Source organism: Lineus longissimus, chromosome 11, assembly GCF_910592395.1.
Source record: "Lineus longissimus chromosome 11, tnLinLong1.2, whole genome shotgun sequence".
In the NCBI taxonomy this organism is placed as follows: Eukaryota; Metazoa; Nemertea; class Pilidiophora; order Heteronemertea; family Lineidae; genus Lineus; species Lineus longissimus.
In genome coordinates, this window is record NC_088318.1 from 5,366,179 (window position 1) to 5,387,883 (window position 21,705).

The 21,705-nt window shown below is 41.0% G+C and overlaps 2 protein-coding genes across 3 annotated transcripts in view; both read left to right on the forward strand.

Annotated features, from left to right (window-relative positions):
• LOC135496062 (thyrotropin-releasing hormone receptor-like) overlaps window positions 1-21,705 on the forward strand; it is a 222,424-nt gene that overhangs the window by 167,806 nt on the left and 32,913 nt on the right. The gene's annotated exons all lie outside the window — the stretch shown is intronic.
• Window positions 9,118-11,592, forward strand: LOC135496359 (UDP-glucuronosyltransferase 1A9-like). Of its 2 annotated transcripts, none has more exons than XM_064785648.1 (2): window positions 9,118-9,183; window positions 9,616-11,592. In XM_064785648.1, exons 1-2 carry the CDS (start codon window positions 9,141-9,143, stop codon window positions 11,220-11,222), a joined length of 1,650 nt encoding a protein of 549 aa, XP_064641718.1. In that variant the 5' UTR covers window positions 9,118-9,140; the 3' UTR covers window positions 11,223-11,592. The 2 variants fall into 2 exon arrangements, with proteins under 2 accessions (XP_064641718.1, XP_064641719.1); XM_064785649.1 differs by lacking the exon at window positions 9,118-9,183 and adding an exon at window positions 9,249-9,495.

Sequence of the window (21,705 nt, forward strand, 5' to 3'; positions counted from 1 at the left end):
CGGTGCTGAATGTAGCACACTGATGGTCTCCTAATTCTCGTTATTGAGTCACCATAACGAGAGTATGAACGACACATGGGAGGTTGGTATTAAAGGTTTTTATGACAGAGCGGATTTACTTAATTCAAAGTTGACGAAAATAGAAACCTGCCACTATTTATACGTTGTACGTGTTGTTTTAGTTCATTAAAAGCCACGCCGGTTAATCCAGAAATACATCCCGGGTTCTCCCCGGGATCAGACCCGGACCCTACCGCATGGTTGCCAGAAGTGTTAACCACTAGGCTATGAGGCTTCTCTAAACCGTTTCGGCCTCGCTAACACAAGGCACGCGTTCAAATATATGACTTGTACATGTTGTTGCACTGAACAATTGATGATATAAACAAAGTCCAGTGCTAGGAGTAAATGCTTCTACTACAGTTTGTACGGTCGGGCCTAGTTTAACGCACCTGGACCCGGTTGTTCAAAAGCACAAAAGTCACGTTATCCCTAACAGTTACGTTAAGTATCCTCAATTAAGGACGTAATCTCTTTCAGTTAAACCCATTAAAATTTGCACGTAAAGACTTAACGGCGCCGTTAAAGCCAACGTGGTTTTGAACAACTCAGCCCCGAAGTTTCCGTAACATGATTGAGTAGAATTTTTGATAGCAATACTGGAAGGGGACGAGCTAAGTTACACTTAGGGACGTTGTAACGCCTTGAAATTTGGCACGGATGTTGGTCAAATGTTACCCTGATGCACTGTTTTGTTTATTTTCGAAAATTTACCTTAGCGGAGCAGTAATGAGGAATTTTTAATCTGCTCACTATCAATTCTCCCTACCACGCCCAGAAGCCAAGCTTTTCCTGTATAGTTATGCACTCCCTGTGGGTGATTAACATTTACCTACTGAACAGCTGGGTTAGGGCATCCCGATCGACATAATCGGTGATTTTCTATGTACTCTCGATATTTCAAAGGTAGGAGTATCAAAAAACTGTATCTCAGGATGGGTGTAGGGGGATGATTGGAACGTACAGCCTGTACCATGCCATGCAATCTTTCTCCAAAGCAGATATGATATTCCGCCTCATCACACGACTACTATCATTGCGCCGGAGTATGACCATGTGTGCCAAAGTGATATTGTACGTTGCGTCCGGTACCCACCAAGCGAATTGATTTCACCAGGATCGAATGAAACCTATCCCAACATGAAGAAATCAGTGTCCGACAAAATAGTGACAATAGCTCAGGGCCCAACGTCAGATGTCCTTTATATCGTTGTTCTCATCTCAACAGGGGGACGGATGTACATATATACATGCATATGATCAATCCATCGGATTGTCAAAGATCACCGTTTCCTCAGAACATTGTCTGCAAAGAAGTCTTCTAAACTGACAATCATGTTACATTGCCATTGGCCTCCCATATTATTTGGTCATCTTTTCCCGCTCTTCAAACAAGCACTTCTCCACGGGTCCATTTCTAGATTATTCATATTACACGATACCTCTTGTCGACCTTGATGCTGATGAAGAGGTTAATCATCGATTGATAAAGCGGAATATGAGCATCACAATTTGCCGCATCAGTTGGCAGCTAACGCGGGTGGATGAGCCTTAGATAAGAGCTGATTGATAGCCAGCCTGTGCCTCACACTAAAATTTTAGGTTCCCTTTTGGAGTTCAACTGACAAAGGTCGTATCGAACCCCTTTGTACAAGTTAAAATAATTGGAAAATTAAACGAGACTTACATACCTGTAAGTTGAAGTGTGATTGAGATTCTATCGAATGCCAATCGTGAATGGAGGAATATCTCCTGTCATATGAATGTTTTTTACTGTAAGTGACTTCAGCGTCTGCAAACGTTGGCCTGAAAGAATGGCCAATAAGGTAATGCATTTCAGACTCAGGTCTTTGAGGTTTGGGCAATGTCAATTGATTCCAGATACGTCAGAACTGGCTCGTGAGATTCCGGAATGATCATGATTGACAGACGAGATAGAATGCTGATGACCATGATAATGAAAGACATTTTATTAATGTAGTGGGGCTAAGATGAGCTTTACGATTCCGACTCCAGCTCGCCATTATGCTAATATAGGGAGAAAAACAATAGAACGCTATCACATGTATATTGATGAATCACTTTACTTGCAGGTTAATGTACGACCATTATGATTTGGCGTGTGCATTATACAGGGGAAAATAATTCAGAGAAAAAAAAATATTAGGAGAAAAATGTCATTACGAAGTTTTGAATGCCCCACAAAATGCCGTACCACTTATGGATACAGTCATTAGCTTATTTGTACTCAAGTCTAATATCCCGCCGTTCTGCTCAATACAAACATTCATCTTTTCTCTCTCGTATTGACTACTGCAAACACCTAAAGTGACTACAAAGTAACAACTCGGGAAGATCATTACTACTCTGATCACTCACCCTAGGGTAATTCTTGTCAATCTGTCGTGATCTAGTCTAATGTCTCTAATTTCTTCTCTTCTGAATCTGCGATGATGACTTGTCTAATTGCAAACATCCTGCGTCTGATTAGTGCCTTCCTTGTCAGGACTAGTGAAGGGTGACTGGATCTCACGGCCCATTCAACGTGACCTTGTACATTTTCAATGGCGAAATTCACAGCTGAAGATAAGCACTGGCACTTCTGAAGTGCATCATATTCCACGTTGATTTTCATGGTACCTTAATCCAAAGAAGTGTTCACTTCTGTCAAAAAATGATAATATTTTTGACAGGAGGACGAATGCGTTGAGGCTCAAAAACTTGCTTTGAAATGGCCGAGCGCTGTACTGCCTATTTTATGAGCAGTTTGCACTACCTGCAAAAATCTTAGAAGACGTCATGAGGTGCCAAGTTTCGACGGGTAAAGTGAGCGTTCTCCAGCTTTCGCGTGTCAAGGCACATTAAATTAAAGAATTGCAGTCATCCTTCTTGTTAGAGTTTCATTGTTACAAGGTCATTTGCGAGGTCTCGTGGCCTCGACCTGTCCAAGATAACTGCATGCACTGCAATTGCCAATGAATTTAAGACTATCACTATTTTTCTTCAGCAAAAGTACATATTTTTTGGCATATCATGCACATTAACTAGAGCGACTGCATAAGCATTGATCGCAGCTCAGCCTATTTGACCTTCCACTCCAAAATAATCACATCTGCAATGACCAATCTGTTCGGGTTGAACGCTATACATGTATATCAACATTCTCTTGCATCAGTCTCACGGCACATTAACCCTCGATGCGGAACCCGATATATAAAAATACATCTCAGTGTATGGGCAGAGACATGTATTCATCCACCGGCGGAAATGTGGCACTGACACATAGTCCGTACTGAACTGTGAAGCTGTGGTAAATACATGACTGTGATGGGTGAAATTAGATTTATTCTTCAATCTTTGGTGGATTCTTAATCTACAGAGCCAGGCCATAACAGGGATATACTTTTTGATAATTAATTTAAGCAAATATTGTCTCACTGGCCAGTTTAGAACTTGTATTCTAATAGGCCCATATCAGTCCGCGAGTGACGATTTGATGGCAATGATGTACACAAATTCATTTTTCTCAGCCAAACGGTTTTGGAATGTTTTGAATTTTTACCATTATTTCGATAAAAGCCTCTTCATAACACATATAAAATTTGGTGGGAATTAAAGCACCCTTGGTGTACTTTTTTCACCAACCTATATTCATTAAAATGTACACAGAATGTACACGCTGGCTAATAGAGGTCTCTGGCCGTATGAGTTTCATACGTATAGAGCGAAAATGTAGGCCAAAACGAAGACGGCCGCCGGGGTTTGGGGCAAAATGACAAATTTACCCGAGTGGTGTTGGGTGAGACAACCAGACACTGATCAAACATGATTACGTTTCTACTACCCTTGATCACTATTCGGATTTATTGTTGTCTTCCCTCAATAAGCATGATACCAAACAATAGGGACGCACAGTCACGGATTTCATCAAAGGACAGAAAACAGGTGAGATCGACAAACATGCCTTACTATTATAGCTCTAAAATCGTTATTTTTTAACCAATTAAAAATGTAAAAGGGCTATTTGTGATTTAGATACAAAGAAACGTAATGATAGAAATGTGATTTTGACTGCTTTTTGACTGCTTCCATATTTTCTACCAACCGAAGTGGTTATGTCTGCGACACGAAACCCGCTTCGGCCAAGAGGAGGCGCAGAGTATTTGACATAGAACATTTCATTGCCACCAACTTGTTTTACCTTTCTGTCCAGAAATTGTAATAACTGGAAGAAAGAATGTTATAAATCATCTCTTCGCGTCAATTTCACTTCGCTAAGTGCGGTAACCATACTGCAATGTCAACATGGCCCTTCGACTTCCCTGCTCCTGAAACACTCATTTCGCAATGAGTTAGTTGTGTGTAAACAAAATGTCCTTAGAAAATAAAGTTGGAAATTGGAAAGCTTATCGAACAGATCTGATCCTTTATGTCCTGATTTAGCTAATCACCATTCAGCAATAATAATAAAATGACAATTTAGAAGATAATAAAACCCATTTTCATCAGATTTATCAAGTTGTTTACGACTACATTGTAATCCGTTACACATTTATCTACAGCCGGCACTTGGCAGAATCCATCATCACAGGGATATTGATCTAGTCTCTTGCTACTTGTATATAGATTTAAAAGCAGTGTGACATTGAAAAGGCAATTGAAACGGCTCAACGATTGTTTTTTTTTTATCAGTGAGACGTACTACGTCGTTGAAGAGATGACTTGAAGAGTGCGTAGAGTACAAAACAGCTCCTGAACTTGGTATGGTATCAACTCGGATAGAAAACATTCAACTTCCAAACAAAGAATGGCCCCTGGTGATTACAAAAATTGATCAAGGGAGTATTTTTACTCCTGTCCTTTCAATCACCATTTCATGTCTAGTTTGACTTGTCATCTGACTCATTTGACCGAGTGTGTAAGTAGTCAACGGTAAAACGCCAAACGCTTGCATGATTGAGCGGGCTATTACGTTTTTACTGTCTTTCACTGTCATGACGCCGCAAACTGGCTATCCATCGCGTCCATTTCCCGCTCGGAAATGTAGTCATAATGCGAATATGGTGTTTATTTTCAATAAGTCATGCCAACAGCTTAATGAAAGTTCCTGGCACGGGGAGTGCGAAAATGGACATCAGTTGCACCACAAAAGCATATAGTTTGTTTAATACACATCAGTGGGAGGTGTGAGAGTACTCACCTGAACCGAGAAAGGAAGGAATAGATCGATCTGCGGTGCAGTTCATTGGCAATATTAAAAGATAGCGTATCCTCGATTATTATCAGGACAATTCCCGGACAGACGTGTCTGGCTATTGGCGAAAAAGACGTGGTATGTTGGTTGCATAGACATCTCTTTGCATAATGATCCAAATCCGAATAATTGCGCGTAAATTAAACTACGTTTCCAACGATCAGGTGCAGTTGAGTAGGTTATATTCATAACCGGCTAACGGTTCAAAGGTTCCAATGAGGTCATATGTAACCGTATCTGGGGAAACGTAGTCTTCGCGCTATTTTTTTATTCAGGACATTAGTCATGAGCTCGTGAATTTCTCTACCAATGCGAACTGACCATAGACTCTACATGTATTACACAGAACTGTTATTGTCCTAAACTAACACATTCCGTGTTTTTTATACAAACCTGACCAACGATTGGGTCTGGAAAAGCCCTGCCATTAAGCAAATTGTTATTCATCAGTGAGCAAGTGATTAATAAATAGAAACCTCCCACAGCGATACTATTAGCTGGCGGTCGTTTTGTCAAAGCTTTCAGCGAATGAAAATAAAAAATGATATTGCTCCAATCTCAATCAAGATGATTTCTAGCATTCTCTGCATCTCAGTTCCATTAGCCATAGCCGTATTTTCAGTTATCAGATGGTTGGAAAGGTTTTGAGATGTAGATTCTGTTGGGGGTCAGTTTTTACTTGTACAGTGAATGTTTCAGATACGCGTAAATATGTGATATATCCGAAACAATAAACGAGATAAAATTATGATGCATGTCATCGAATAGAATTTGACGGTTTTATAATAAATGGTGCTTTTTACTCTAGATAAATTCAGCTGAGAGCCAAAACAGCCTATGTGCAAAAATATTCCCGGGGTGAATTTTGCTTATTCTGGGGTTTTACCATCGATCAGTGGGTAAGTGATTATCGTTACGATAGGATGGTGAAAACGAGCATAAAGTCATTATTTTGAGTAAAAAGGCAGTTTCAAAATGTTGAGAGCCAAAACGGCCTACACTATGTCAATATTAAAGCGAATTGGAACCGCCGAGCCAGTTCGTATGACCTCGTTTTCATTTCCCGCGTATCGGGTGATCAGAACGAGACATGAATGAAACATGGCGCCTAGCTGTCAATCATTGAGTGACGTCACTACTATGGAATTTACTACGAAAACTCATGAATGAAAGATCGCATGACTCACGTGATTCTCACATGATTCTCAATAATAACAAATTGAACTGCGCATGCTCGGGCACTGGGGGCGGAGCTACAAATCTGAACTCGAATATGAAGTTGGAAGTTCGACTTTCTCGGGCGGTGAAAGTCGAAAAGTTGAATAAATCGCTCGGCGGTTCCAGTTCGCTTTAACAACGTTATTGCCTTTTTCTCAAAACCACGAAAACCACGAAAACTGACAAAGATTGTTTTGGCTCTGACCCCTTCAGTTGATCAGTATCGAAACAAAAACAACATTGAGACAAAAACATTGAGACGGTGTCTACGGTACTGCACTCAGGCTTGACGGGACCTGGTTTGAAATAGATGATGATACTTCATTATACGATTGTCTTCCGAGCAAACCACCTGTTCCCGGCGGCAATTTCCCTCACACCATTGATTAAATGGCTTTCAGCATACGGTCACACCCACAGTGTGAGTCAAATACCACCATTGCTGTCATTACCCTAATTAGCATTCTTCCATTTGTGGTCGTTGCCATGCGCGTGTATTTCGGTACCTCCGAAGGTAGGAGAACGCCTGCATCACAAGTATACAACGTCGCCTTGACAAAGTGTCCATTCTCAAACATGTCAAAGGATAGCGATATGCAAACCGTAAATATTATGTCCGAATCGTTTGGAGCTTTGGATGGCGAAATACTGTCCGGATTTCTTTGATTTTTTTTTTATTGGTAATCACCTCAAACCCAGACAGGATCCTTTAACGTAACCATGGTAACGTAATTTTTAAAAATGTGTGCATTTGTGTACAATCCTACCAGAAAGTTAATGTCCACCGTTTAAAAAAAATTTCACAAAGATAAAATAAGATATTTGAATGCAGTTTTCAGTAGAGTATGGTATATTTAGTTGGTCATATATCTGTTGTATTTGGATGCACCTGATTCCATCCTTGCATTATGTAACAAACATTTCAAAAAGGTCCAAAAATCACTTTTGTTATTTCATGTGCATTTCAAAAATTCAAATGAGCCCATAAACTGTGCTTATAACCATAATTGTTTGGCACTTGCAATTCCACAGAATGTGTTCGATGGTCATGACAAATGCACATTTTTACTTAGGATTTTTACGTTATTTTGTTTTCTCTTCCATTGATAAAGACCCCCAATCATTCATGTATGAGCCGAGTTGGCCATACAGACCCTGACTGAATGCATTGCTGACAATGAGGGGTGTTCTCAAAGGTCACCAGCTGTCTGTAAAAAACAATCACCTGTAGCGAGCTAATACTAATCTTCAAAATGAAAGAATTTAGCAGGAATTTTCTAGTTATGAAAGCAAAAAACCGTTGTTGCATAGTTCACTCATACATTGTGAAAAAGACCGAAAATAGAATAAATAAAAAGTGACTTTTGGACATTTTTAAAATTGCCTGTTACATAATGAAGAGAGAGGATTAGCTTGGTTCAAATACATCAGATACATGACCAACTAGATATAACATTCTCTGCTGAAAACCGCATTCAATTACCTTATTCTATCTCTGTTATATTTAAAAAAAACCTGTGGACATTTACTTTCCGGAAGGACTGTACATTGAAGTAGTGCATTGACTTCGAACATTTTCCGCTCTGTACGATTTATTTTTAGATCAATAATCTGAATGAAATGTTCAGGTTATTGGTTAAATGTTCAGATTATCTGGTTTCACCAGAGTCTTTCAAATAATTTTAATTTATTATTTGAAAACTTTGGTTTCACATATATGTCCGTGTGCAATTTAAATTATATTCTTGTTCGATTCTCTTTTGATAACAAAAACCCGAATCTGTCAAGAATATAATCACTGTACATGATTGTTCATGCTTGACACCTGTGTCCAGTCATTAAAGCGGCACCAATAATTGTGGCCTTCACCCTGAAAACGACGATCTTCCGCCCAAGCCCAATAATCAACTTCATGAACGTTCAGGACACCTGTGACCTAGCACTTCTTCCTCCGTAACATCATTGTTTTAACACCTTCTGGGGATGATAATGGGCATGGTACGCGTAATGGAACGTAGCTAATGACATGATCGTACTCAGTGTTGTTACATCCGTTTCCGATTAAGAGGATAGTTTGAGTTTCTTCTATCCTGATATTATTGATGAATGATGATAATATTGAGTTCTGATATAGAGCTATTCCATGTTTCCCTGTTCAAAGCGTTTTTGGGATACCAAATTATGACCCCGGTCTCCACAGAAATCTATCAGGGGTTTCAAGGAGCTACATGTACAAGAATGCGCTCACTTGAAGGGAACCATGCCAGGTGTCGAACCCACGACTTCTCGATCGATCATGAGGCCGACTCTCTTTCACCGCGTTACCGCTGTCCCCTATGATAGATATATATTTGTCAATGCACTTAATCTTTAAGGCTTTTGCAGCTACTACTGATAGGTATTATCTGATACAATTATATAAATAAGGCATGTTTACATGTTGACGGGTTGTACAGGCCTGCCTGCAGTGCAATACGCCAATGTTGAAAAGACGCCTCTCGACACAATGTATACTGCTTATGCCTTTGCATTACTATATAAATGACATCTGAACATGAATAGGTAGAACTCATGTATAATAGATGATTTCGTTTAGTATTCGGCCTATATGCGGAACGATTGTTCGGATAAGACTGGAAGACGAAGACAAGGTGAGTCTAATCTGTATTGAGTGAGGTCACCTGATTCTAACATGACTGCATGACGCGAAGTATGCCAGGCCTACACTGTAATCATTTATTACACGGTTCATGCCATTCGATTTATAGAAATGAGCATGTCATTACTAAACTGACCTCATTTGCTTCATGGACATCAACGTTAATAGTCGACGGGTTATATCTGATAGGCCTGAAACGAGGAAATTACTGGAATACGTGAACTGACATTTTGTCATCTTCCTTGTGTATACGGCCAAAGGTTGCTGCCCTTGAATAACCTTGCGTTACATGCCGAAAGAACAGGTGGTGTTATCATTGTTGTTTACATAAAAACAATATTGTGTTCGATAGCTCGATTTCACTTCATAACCTTCGTGTTGGTTAAAATCTCCTGAGCTGTTGTAAAGATTATTCTCTTTACAGTCGCGGATCGCCATTTGTCTTCAAATCAAGACACGATGGAGTTCCCTCATTCCAGACGGAAGTTAGCCTTCATGTATCTCTTTCTCGCTCTGGTTATCGGCCTGGAAGCTACTGCCTCCAAGAAAATTCTGATATTGCCGTCGCCCTTCGTCAGCCATCTTATGCAAATGGATTCGTTGGCAGATGGCCTGATCGCGCGGGGTTACGATGTTTACACAATATTGCATTCCAGTGTCAAGGTGTCCAAAGCTGTTGTCAAGTCTAATGTCAAGGTCATCGACATCGATCCAGGAATAAAACCGCTATTTCAAACCAGGGAGTTCGAGGAGGTACTCGTCGGCCCTGAGTTATTAGACTTGGGCTTCCTCGAAACGTTCAGGGTTTTGAGAAGGGGATTTGATATAATTAAGATGGAATGCAGGAACACTTTGTTGGATACTAACCTATTCAAAAAAATTGAGGCAGAAAGATTTGACTTTGTTATAGTTGACGGCATGGTGAAATGCTTGACGATATTTCCGCATAAGCTTGGTCTGCCCTTTGCAATTTTCATGTCACATCTGCCACCAGATATCCCGCACGCAACACTGCAGGCTCAATTTATTCTTCCTGGTGTTATTGATGACATACTATCTCTTAGAAAACTCCCTCGAGTTCTTGCTACAATCGGCAGAGCAGTATTCGTAACAGCACTTTTCAACGCTGCCGACCAATACTTTATGGATTTTCACAATACCCCTATTTTCGAAATTCAGAAGGAGAGCAAACTTTGGCTCTGTGACATCGGTATGGTATTGGACACGCCTAAACCTGTCTCTCCTAACGCCATTCACGTTGGGGGTCTAAACATCCGAAAAGCGAAATCCCTCCCGGAGGGCGCCCTTAAACAGTTTGTGGATTCCGCATCAGATGGATTTGTTCTTGTTTCGTTTGGAAGCTTCGTCAAATATTTCCCGGACAAGATAGTCAACATTTTGCTCGATACATTCAGAGATGTGCCTTACAAAATAGTGTGGAAATGGGACAAGCACATGCTGAAAGCTGATCAGGTTCTGCCGCGCAATGTCCTGGCTGTAAACTGGGTCCCTCAAAATGATGTATTGGGACATAGAAACATCAAGCTGTTCTTAACTCATTGCGGCAACGGCGGCCAGCATGAGGCATTGTACAATGGCGTCCCAATGGTTGGGCTTCCCCTTTTTGCGGATCAGATGTTCAACTGCAAGAGAGTGGAGGGAAGATTTGGCCGCCACATTCGGGGGCGAAACCTTTCAAAAGACAAACTGCTGAATATGATTATGGATGTAATACGAGACCAAAAGTACTTTGAGAATGTCAAGAAAGCGTCGGCGATATTTCGGGATCAACCAATGGAGCCCAGGGAGATTGCAGCCTATTGGGTTGATCACGTGATCAAATATGGCGCCAGTCACCTTCAGAGTAAAACCAATGAGATGTCTTGGATTCAGATCCTGATGTGGGACGTCCTGTTCGTTGTTTGTGCTGTTATTTTCATCGCACTAATAATGGTTTTTCTCACCTGCCGCTGTGTATACAGAAGGTGCTGTCGCAGGGATTTCTCGAAAGAAAAGGCTAAACAATCCTAGAGAACATTGTCGCATCAAAATCCGTGTTATTTCTCTTTACTATGGTCATAACAGTGAAATGTCACCTTGTGTAGCTGATTTTAATATCGTTAGGCATACATGAATGTGCTATGAATAGAATGCTTTTCAGGCTGTGTGATATTAAATTAAAGCCATTTTAATTCTCAAGTAACCTCATTTCACTTAAAATGGCACGGCACAATTTGGTTCTTCTAAAAATAGATTAAAAGTTTTTCACCAAACTACCTCATCGACATGAAAGACGTTCAAGTAGATACTGATAATGTGTTTATATCTCAGTCGAATAATGTGATTTTTGTATAGATAGAAGAACCTCAATTATAGTGTATTACAATGTACTTTTGTTTTATGTTAGTTGTGTATCTTTCCATAGAAATAAGTCTCAATCATCATGTTTCAATCCAGGATAATGGGGAAAATAAATCAGCTCCGAAGAACAACTAAATTGATCAACAGATCGGAAGTGACTGTTTGGCAAACTCTAAAAAAGATAAAGAAGATCATTCACCAAATTGCTGCTTTTACTGTACCACTGCTTACGCTTGAGATCATAATTCATAAGTTTGATTCCATGAGGACACTATGTTGTTGATATCGCGTCAAGTAGAAAAACCCGCTACACGCAGATAGCGATGTCTTTATCATATTATCATTGTCATAACGTAAAAACAGCTAGAAATGCCGATTGCGGGGTTTTGGTAAATGCATCATCCCCCTTTTTGTATTCATGGCGTAAATACAGGGTAACCCCCCCCCCCCCCCCCACACACACACAATTAGTTTCTTTTAGGAAAAGGAGTGCGTGATCTAATGGCTATGATATCTCGTGTTCTGTCAATATGGACAAACTATTTCTCTGTTTTGATCTATACTCTAGAGATAGCCTTCAGTGTGTCCGAGGCTTGATTTTCTCGGAAAGGTTGGCCTGGACTCGGGGAGGTCAGTGATGGACCCTCTGAGAGGCTGTTGCTGTTTCCAGAGTGTACCTCGAGCGCTCTCGGATGGATAGATAATTACATGTATGGTCGGTTGATGAATGTTATGTCGTCTCTACAGGGTGGCCTAGAATTATTTTCCCTATGTCACATGATTTGGAAACAGAGTGTTGTAGATTTTACATGTCAGCTGTATAATAACCAGTTTCCAAATCATGGGACACAAAGAAAATAATTCTGGGCCACCCAGTAGTAGTTTTCTCTAACTGATGGACACTATTCGCAAATTGCAAAAATAAAGAAACGTTAAGATTTGGTGGTCTACAGAATTGTTGATATGAACTGAAGGTAGAGGGTACATTTGCCCAGCCATTTTAGAGTATCTAATTTATTGTGTAATAGAATATTTGCAAGGCGAGATGCGAACCCTTTCTTGATCTGCAAATCAACAGTCAACGGTCTCCCTACTCCGATAATGGTCATTGGTTGAGGAGAGGATTACGATGTACTTACGCTTTCTGTAAGCTTATGATAGTTGGTGATACGATTGGCCAAATCACTCTCTTCATGCTCTTTGTGGTCTGTGAGCTCATTAACGGTGCGCAGATTTTGTATTTACGCTGAGGAGTATTGCCGTTCTGGACGAGTCTATTATCATGACTTAAAGAAAGACCATAGGCTGGAGGCCAATTGGGCCAGCGCTAGTAATATTAGATCTTTCAATCTCAAGATGCAGCGCCGGGCACTGTCCAGGCTATTCAAAAACCTTAACTGTCCAATAGCCTAAACGTTATTTTTCACCAAAGATCATCAAATCTGTCACAGCAAAATGGCGTTGAAAATCATTTTAACTTAATTTAGAGTAAAAATTGGGTGCTAAACGAACTCGTGATTGGTTGACTCCAAAGTAAAGGCGCGGAAATACACTATTCACTGTCTTCAATATGTATACGTATACGTAATATCGCAGTGAGTTTTCGTGTCCCTAAGTCTTTATTTTTCAACCAACAGGTAATTTGCTTTATCAAATTGACTTAACAATGTTGTTTGTACTGCCCTAAACCCATTGCTTCCCCGGAGCTGTCTTCTGAATGAAGCAATTTCACCAACCTCTTACGGATTTACCCCATCAGTTCAACCGCTAATTCCCTCAACTGCAGCTGGAAAAATGCCGTACAGCTTTTGAACGTTTTGCCAGTGGTAGTGTCGCTAATAGAACTTGCATGACAATTGAATCAGCATCTTTAGTAATTAGATAAGGCTTTGTGGTCTTACATCATTTTACCTCTTTAGCTTTGTATGGCAGGATTTCTTTTCTGTTTGGTTTATTTGTCATCCGTGTATTTTGAAGAGGCGGGTCACTGACATCCTAATCCTCGCTTTTCTTGATTGCATCTTCTGAAAATACTTTGAAGAGAGGGTTCCTACCCGTCGCGTTAGACCAGTGCCAATTTCAAAGTGTCACTCACTGTAAAACACAGCAACAAGGCAGTTTAAATCATGGTAATGAAACCCTTTACTTCGGGTATTAGGCACTTGTCAACTGACACCTGTCAGCTCTACACTCACCGGTAACCTCCCAACATCGTTAGCAAGTGTCGCCAGTGACGGAAGTCTACTCGCCATGCATCGCCGAATTGGAATTGGGCTGGGAATTTAGCTCAATCAGATAGAGAATTGATATCTTGAATATATCCTAATCTAGTGGTTTCCTGCTAGGAGTAATATCAATTCGGCTAATATACATGTATACGATATATAATACTCCATCAGAAGAATAATACGTTTCCCTTGGGGATAGGGAAGATGCGAGGCATGCCGACACGGGTTTGATGGCGAGGTGGATAGTAAAGGACCTTTCATTTTGTTTGTAAAATCGTGCGCAAGTGAGGGAATTTTGTAAATCTTTCGTCAAATTTGCGTACGCGTGCAGCGTATAGGCGTGGTGCATTCTAAAGGTTCGACCACTGTTAGTCTCCAAATCAGGTAGAAACCGGCGCTGTTAGAAATTATAGGCAAACACGTCCACTTATCACGTGGCCATTAAAACTCTCTGGGATTTATTGCGTTATTTGCCATTTTTCGGTTCAGGCCCATGGAATTAAGCTGTTACGAGGGGGTCGATGGTATCAAGATTTGCCATGTAACCATTTCATAAGATCTAAAATCAATGGGAAATCGAGGGCTAGGTACGGACAGGCTTTGTTTAAAGACAAGCGACTGTGTAATTAGGCTAGGCCTGAATTCTTTGAAATGCTAGGAAAAGGGGCAAATTAAGTTTAGATATGCTGATTCTGATATCATCAAGCGCCTCTGCCACATCCGGTACCTCGTGGTGTTGGTTGGACATGGATATATTTCCGTTAATCTGCTTGGAGAATGTCGTGATCCCAAGCTGGTCTGGCATTTACCTATCACGTGCCAACTGGTTTTCTGCCGCACTTTACTACTTTCAACCTATCGCAAATTGTTCCGCAATGCGTCAAGATCAGGCGTTTCGAGCTTCGAAAGGCTTTGAACCATTTATCCTCGAATGAACAAATAAGAAACCTGTCAAAGACATTTCCTACAGAATAATTTATAAAGCGAGATCAAAATGTTCCACATTACGTTTATAACCCCCGAAAGAGCTCAGTCTATCTCAAATGGAATGGTTTTGGGTCATTGGGGGATGGATCGAAGCGATAAAGTGACGTCTGCAGCGGACTGGCTACCCGATTCTTTTCTATAATTCAACTAGGTCGAATAGATGGTATCAGAGCAACAACTTTTCACTTTCAAGTCAGACGCGAGTTTCTGAATGGAACCCTATTTCGGGTCCTATTGGTCACATGTTCATCCGGCTGAATCCAGCTAACTGATTTGCGCCGGACTTTTAAACAGGAAATGAGATGGTACATTTGGACCGCCCGAGAAAATGTAAAAAGTAGGCCAAATCTTGCAAAAGCCCCTTTAACAAAAATAAAAGGTATGATTCCTTAGATTAAAACGAAGACAGCCGATAGTTTTCTTTGCAATGTGTTTAAGAATTGGGCAAATACATTAAAACATATCAGTTTACTCTATTCGCAAGGGATCTCGATCAACTGAACGGACTGTCGGTTGTGAAAGAAGGTTTCTTTCGCAAAGAAAAATTGCAAACTGCGGCCAATTAGCATTTTGGCGCATCTGTAATACGGTTTCCTCCACAAACGTGACAATAACATCCCCTAGACATAGTCAATCACCCGTCCTCATCCTGCAACTATGTATTAAACATGCAAATGACTTGTGTAATTTGGCGTTCCGGCGAACATCAATCCTTTCCGCGGTGACAGACCGTAGACGGTTTGAATTTAGTCAGCAGGACTTTCTGTCACAAAAACCGCGGATTATAGAAGCATGTTACTCTTTGAAGGGTGCCTAGAAAGCAAGATTAGTCTCAGACGTCTCAGCAGTAGCCCGAGTCGTTACGAATTCCTTAAAATGGTCGCGGAGTATGTTTTTCAACAAGCGCAGAATTGAACGAAGCATTCATATCCCTCAGCTTCAAATGTATCACTGGATACCACTGATCAGGACTGCAAAAGGGAATGTGCCATGGATTACATTTGAACTAAATGTCTTAATCCATCGTACAAGATTCGCGAAAATTTACAATGGGCCAAGGCTGATGCTGTCTCCGCAGAATGTTCCGTACTGATGATTCCAAGATTCATATGCTAACAAGAAGGAAGCCTGTTAATGAAAAAAAGGTAGTTCTTGAGCCAAAAAAAGAAGATGCTTGCCGACCTTTTTTCGATGTCGGCTATTTCAAAGTTTCAAGATCTCCTACATGAAGCTTATCCTCTCTAACATGAAAAAAATGTATGGGAAGAAAAAGGTTTATTGGGAACTTGACTAGCATCGGTTAAGATGAATTGACAACACGACAATAATGCAAGAACTTTTTTCAAAAGCAAACTCAAGTTTATTGAAATGCTCTATGCCCGGCATAGCTGCTCCTCGTCAGAAAGTCGCAGGGTGTGTTCTGGTCGCCTAAACCGTTTTCAACATCAGTCATGTTAATAAGTGATTGTTGTATCACGAGATTCGTTGTTTCGTTGGCTTACCAGAAAATGGTATAAACAGGATGCAAGTTGAAAAATTCAAACTCCTGCAAATCGAGGAATTTCTGTCGTAGCAAGACGGAAAACATTTTACCTGTCTATAGATAAAGAACAAGCGTCCACCCTACAATCCAGTACAATACTCTGACATCCGGATGAAAAGAAGAAACTGTAATCATATATATGAGATTTGTTTGAGGAAACGAGACATGACAAGGGCCATTATATAGTCCTGACAATACTGCTTTGTCATCACATCTAAACGAACAACTTGCTTTCGCTCGGATCCTTTACGAGCTCTTCATCATGGTTTCGTCTTTGCTCCACAAAAGGCGTTGTGAGTAACGAATGCAGTCTAATACTGTGTGTCACAATTAGAACACAGCACTATTAATGTTGCCATCAATGCTGAACACTAAAGTGGTAAAACTAAACACTAAGGGTTGAAATATATGTCGTCTCAAAGCCACATTCGCGGTGGGCAATTCTATACAGTCGTTGGATTAACTCATTATCCTAAAGGCAAGGTATTCTTTTAAAAGATAACGAGTCAGGCAACATCATAAATCCTTCTGTCACTGCTCTGTAACAGTCGTCGAAACAAAGGTCAAATATGTTGGATCAGTTAAGATGTGTCTCGTTTAGGATATGCAACAATTGGTAACTGAAACAGAGACAAAAGTCAGTATTTATCGTAAGGCGCAGTAGACAAGCCGGATATCATCCCTTACTTTCGCATCGGTTGTGTTTTGTCATCCACGAAAACATCAATTTTGTTTCAATGCCTCACAGCAGATATGCATGCAAGGAAGTGTTAAGTCCGACTTGGCACGCAAATGGAAAAGGACTGTTTGATCCTAGCGTTATCCTGACTTAGTCTGAGCCCAGCGATTTTGAGTCTGACATGCTAGAGTATTGAAAAAGTTTCCCTCTGCCTTTTACGCGCTTCATGGGAATTTATCGCTCGTCATTCGTTCAGCTGTACGTGTCGTCTCAAGTTACGAAGGCTAGGTTTTCACGGCCCCCATGCAATATTACTACTTTTGCAGTTGTTCAGTATCAGCTTATTAGAATGAGAAACCTGGAGGTAGAAACGACGCATTGGAACGAAGTAAATATACCAATGCATATAGCTAATCACGTTTTCCCGAAGCCTATCAAATCATGATAACTTTATGGCCTCTCGCCATCTTTTCGGCACTGTTCAATGCATCCAGAAATAGAACTGGAATGGCGGCAATTCAAAGCCGAAAAGTGCATTACGGAGAATATGAATGAGATCTAAGATATACCAGATTGCACTATAGTATTGCTGTCTGTGTTATTCACTCCGCATGTCCAACCAAGTGTGAGGATTGAAAAAGGAGTATTGGCAATACCAGGGGCTAATTATAAACCGCGAGATGCCAAACTCGGTGAGAGTACCATGCGCCACAGAATGTACTGCAAATATTAAAACTGAAAAGGCGAACATTCATGTGACCGAGGCTGCAGTATGGAGATATCCTTATTCTGATTCCCCTTCGATAAGGATGCTTTCTTGTCGATTCAGGTAAACTATCGCAAACCAATTCCGTTGTGGCCGACTTTTCCCTTCAGAATTTTCAGATTCCATAGCTGCCGTGAAACTGAAGCTACTCTACTCTCCTATCGGAGGAACGAAAGCCGACACCTCTTGTTCTGCAACAACGTACTCAAATTCGCATAAAAGATTCCAAATTTGGAAGTGTACAAGGCCTTCCGCAAACCGCACAGATGTCTTGGTACTGTCTTCGGCCCCAATAAAGATGTTCACGGCAGCGTCGGAAATGGTGCTTGTCATATACCAGCGAGGCAATAAATAATGATAAACCGTATCGCAACCTCGCGATTTCGCATCTCGCGGTTTATAATAAGCCAATACCAGGTTGTATTTTGGAAATATAGTGGAAGGTCGAGTCGTCTAGGTGTGGACAGAGGGGCGGGTCTTTCTTTGTTTAGAGAATACAATTTCTCACGTTTGGTGTTTCGAGTATCTTGGATGTGATATTTCTTCTTTTCTGCCATAATCACACTTTGTCAAAGAAGCAGGAAAAACATGAGTGTCCAAGTTATGCATTGCGGAAAAAATTCCCATCAGTGCAAGTCAGAAGAATAGTTGGCCATTAACCAGAAACAACTATCACAGCAATGAACGCTTGAAAAGACATGCTTAAGATTTAGATGCTGAAAGATGACCTTGATTTTAAGCGGCAAATCGATCATTCAGCAGCGTAGACATATTTTCCAATCTCCCATTCCGCCATGTCAGCTCTGATGCCACTCGCGATAGATTAAATTGTTAAAATTCGGATCTCTCGGAGGAATTGCGACAGGATATCTACACGTAATTAATTTACCACTCGGGCAGTGAAAGAGTTAGATGAACCTCATTCCTTTACTAAAGGACCAATTGGATTATTAATGCAGTATGTTTTTCTTCTGTTGGTTCATCAGTAAACTATTTTTTCTGAAGGTGTTTGATGCTATTCCAATTTTTCTTCAGCTCTTAGACAGTAGAAAAACGCGTTATTCGTTATTTTCAGTACGCACAAGTCCTGGCGCGAAAGGCTTTTCCCGCCGCGTGAGTTCACGCCGAGATCAGAGTTCCCGTCACCCCGCTATTAAGACGCAACGTCATTTCCATTTATCGTCGCAGTTGCGAGGTCATCAAGCACCATCAGCGTGACGTCGGAAAAATCGATACCAGCACCATGACGTCAAGGGGTAGTTCCTAGCTCCAGGAAAAAACCTTACGAGTGCATCGTCCCACATGGCAAGAGTCGATGCGTGGAGAGCTAAATCGGGTCAAATCGGAGTCAACGGCGGAAAAGTGCGATAATTAAGTCAGATTTTGAATTTTTCCTTTTTTTTGTTGATGGAAACTACTTATGTAGAATAGGAGGCGACTGGGCAGCCGACAGCTGGGTAATATTGCCCTTAATAATGCCAGTGGTCCTTTAAAGGGTTTTTCATTCCTCTGAAAAATGCGGTAACCTAAAGGGTGTTGTGTTGGCTGAAAAACCTACAAGGTATTTTAAAAGCTGAAAACAGTTTTTTAAGACAGTACTCATGCCAACGGTTTGATCATCAGACATTTTAATCAACCATTTTAGTATTCTAACTCTTGTTGAAAACCTGTCAACATTTTTTTCATGGAATGACTAACGACTTGATTCTGTAAGAATTATACGCATTACCAATCAACGCCGATCGTCAAACCAGAATTAAATGACATCTCAGATCCACTTTATTTGGAATAGGATTCTGCTGCGACAAATTTCGGCGTAAATTTCGGAAACCGCGTTTTCATTACTTTCGGTTTAAATTTTTTTTTGTGATTTTAGTTAATTGATCGATCTGGCAAACTAATCAACTTCGAACGCAGCGCACCTCACCCGGGAAATTATTTCCTTAAGCCAAGTTTCAAGAATGTCAACGTACAAAGAATCTACTGAATTTTATGTAGTTGTTCTATCTACATTTTCGGCTAGTGATCAGGACTAGCTATTGATATATAGCCCTGCTCTGGCTGCACTGCACTCAAGTTATCTCCTGAAAACAAGCCTTAATCACAAGTCTCAGCATTCCTTAGCTTGTACTTAGTTTGCCACTCCTTGAAACAGATTTCAAAACTGTCCCTTTTAGGCATACTAAAACACTGTCACTTTTTAAATGATTGATGTTGGAATTGGCGCATGTAGCCCAAAGTGTCCACGGTTTTCATTCGTGTCATATCCCTTGCGTCAAGAAGTCATATTGCTCAAAAATAGAAGACCATTAACACCAGTCAGGAGCTTCATTTTGCAATCACACATTATTGCTGACAGTAAATCGCATGCTAGCTTTCATATTTTTTGCATTCAAGGAGACGTAATTTGTATTCGCCTCGATGTTTGCGTTGACTTTGAAATCTTGAATGACGAAGAAAGGCTGAACGCCAAGTAACCGTTCATTTTTTGGGTGAAAGCAGAAGAATTCGAAACAAAGGATAAGAAATGACAGCTTTATCAGACAACTTGACTAAGTGAGGCGGCTTTAGAAAAAGCATGTCTATCGGCACCATAGAACAAACCATTCTTTAGAATATTTTCTACCCCAGGCGGTCGCTTGACATTGAAGACGCCGAAAATTATTTTCTTATTTTGCTTGGTTTTTGGTTAATAATGCACATGCCGTTTGTCAAAGAGACGTCGAGGGGATTGCTTTTGTATATTTACTAGAAAGTCACTATATCTGTCACCGGAATTATACTCTGGGGTCCATTCGATATCCAGTTTGCAGGCAATTATCTGCTTCGAAAAATTGTGTCTCTCGGCTAGAACTAATTAAGTTTTGTTTACCATGTTTACGCTTATCCCGATCTTCTACTATGTCTTCTTCTCCTGCGTTCAAAATTGACAGTCATGTTCCGTTGTAATCGAGGAATGCTGTCGTCAGTCGTAATTCGTCCTGTGCAGGTTCTGGATGGACACAGCTCCTCCCTCAGGCGGGTATGGTTCGGGGCATCTTGTCTGGTTGTGGCTGATAGTGTTTGACTCGGTGTAGCAGGGGTAAATTTCATACTCTTCGTTTCAAACTTGTGGCGCAGATAGTGCTGAAGTCTGCATTGGCTGGCTCGGAGGAATATTATGACCGTCTCTCTTCTGGTGAGGTGGCCGTAGTTGTTGCTTTCATATTCAAAGTGGCTGTCCTTCGTATCCCGATCAAAGGGGTTTTTTTAATACATTTTCGTGAATCGGCGCAAACCGAAGGGGCGCAAACATCCGCTGCGCTTCACACAATGCAAGATTGTGAGACAACAACATGCCTTATCTCAGTCTCCCTTTTCCCATTATTCAAATCTGGTATGGTTTAAGCCAAGAAGGACAACACTCACTTGGTAGGTCGGAAAGTCGAGCCTTGCTCAAATCTCCGTTGGAGTAGCTTTGTTCCTTTTTCCTCCGCACAGATCGGCCACACTAACATTCAACATTCGTCACCTGTCCCTCCGTGACGCGTCTGCCAACGTTTTTTGACCGCTCTTCATTAGCTTCGACCACCTGGCCCCAACATCTCGCAAAGTGAATGTGTCCATTATAAAACATATTGCCTCCTTCTTCCACCAGCACATCCTCAATCTCTCGCGGGAGTCATCTCACTGCCGGCAAGGTGATGACCTAATTACCCCGTCAAGTGATTTACACCTGTGCGCCCATTGTCGTGAGACGAATGGGAAACAGCGGCGGATGGCTTATCTGGCTTACGATTTGCTGGTCAAGTTTTATGGTCCATTACTATGCCAGGTCAGGGAACATGAATTGATTGCTTTTGCCTGTCGGCTGACATTTGATCCAGACTTCTGCCCTTTCTTCAATTTGATATGCCGTCTCTGACGGTCAGGTTCAGAACGTTGACCTATGCCAAACTTCGTCTGTATAC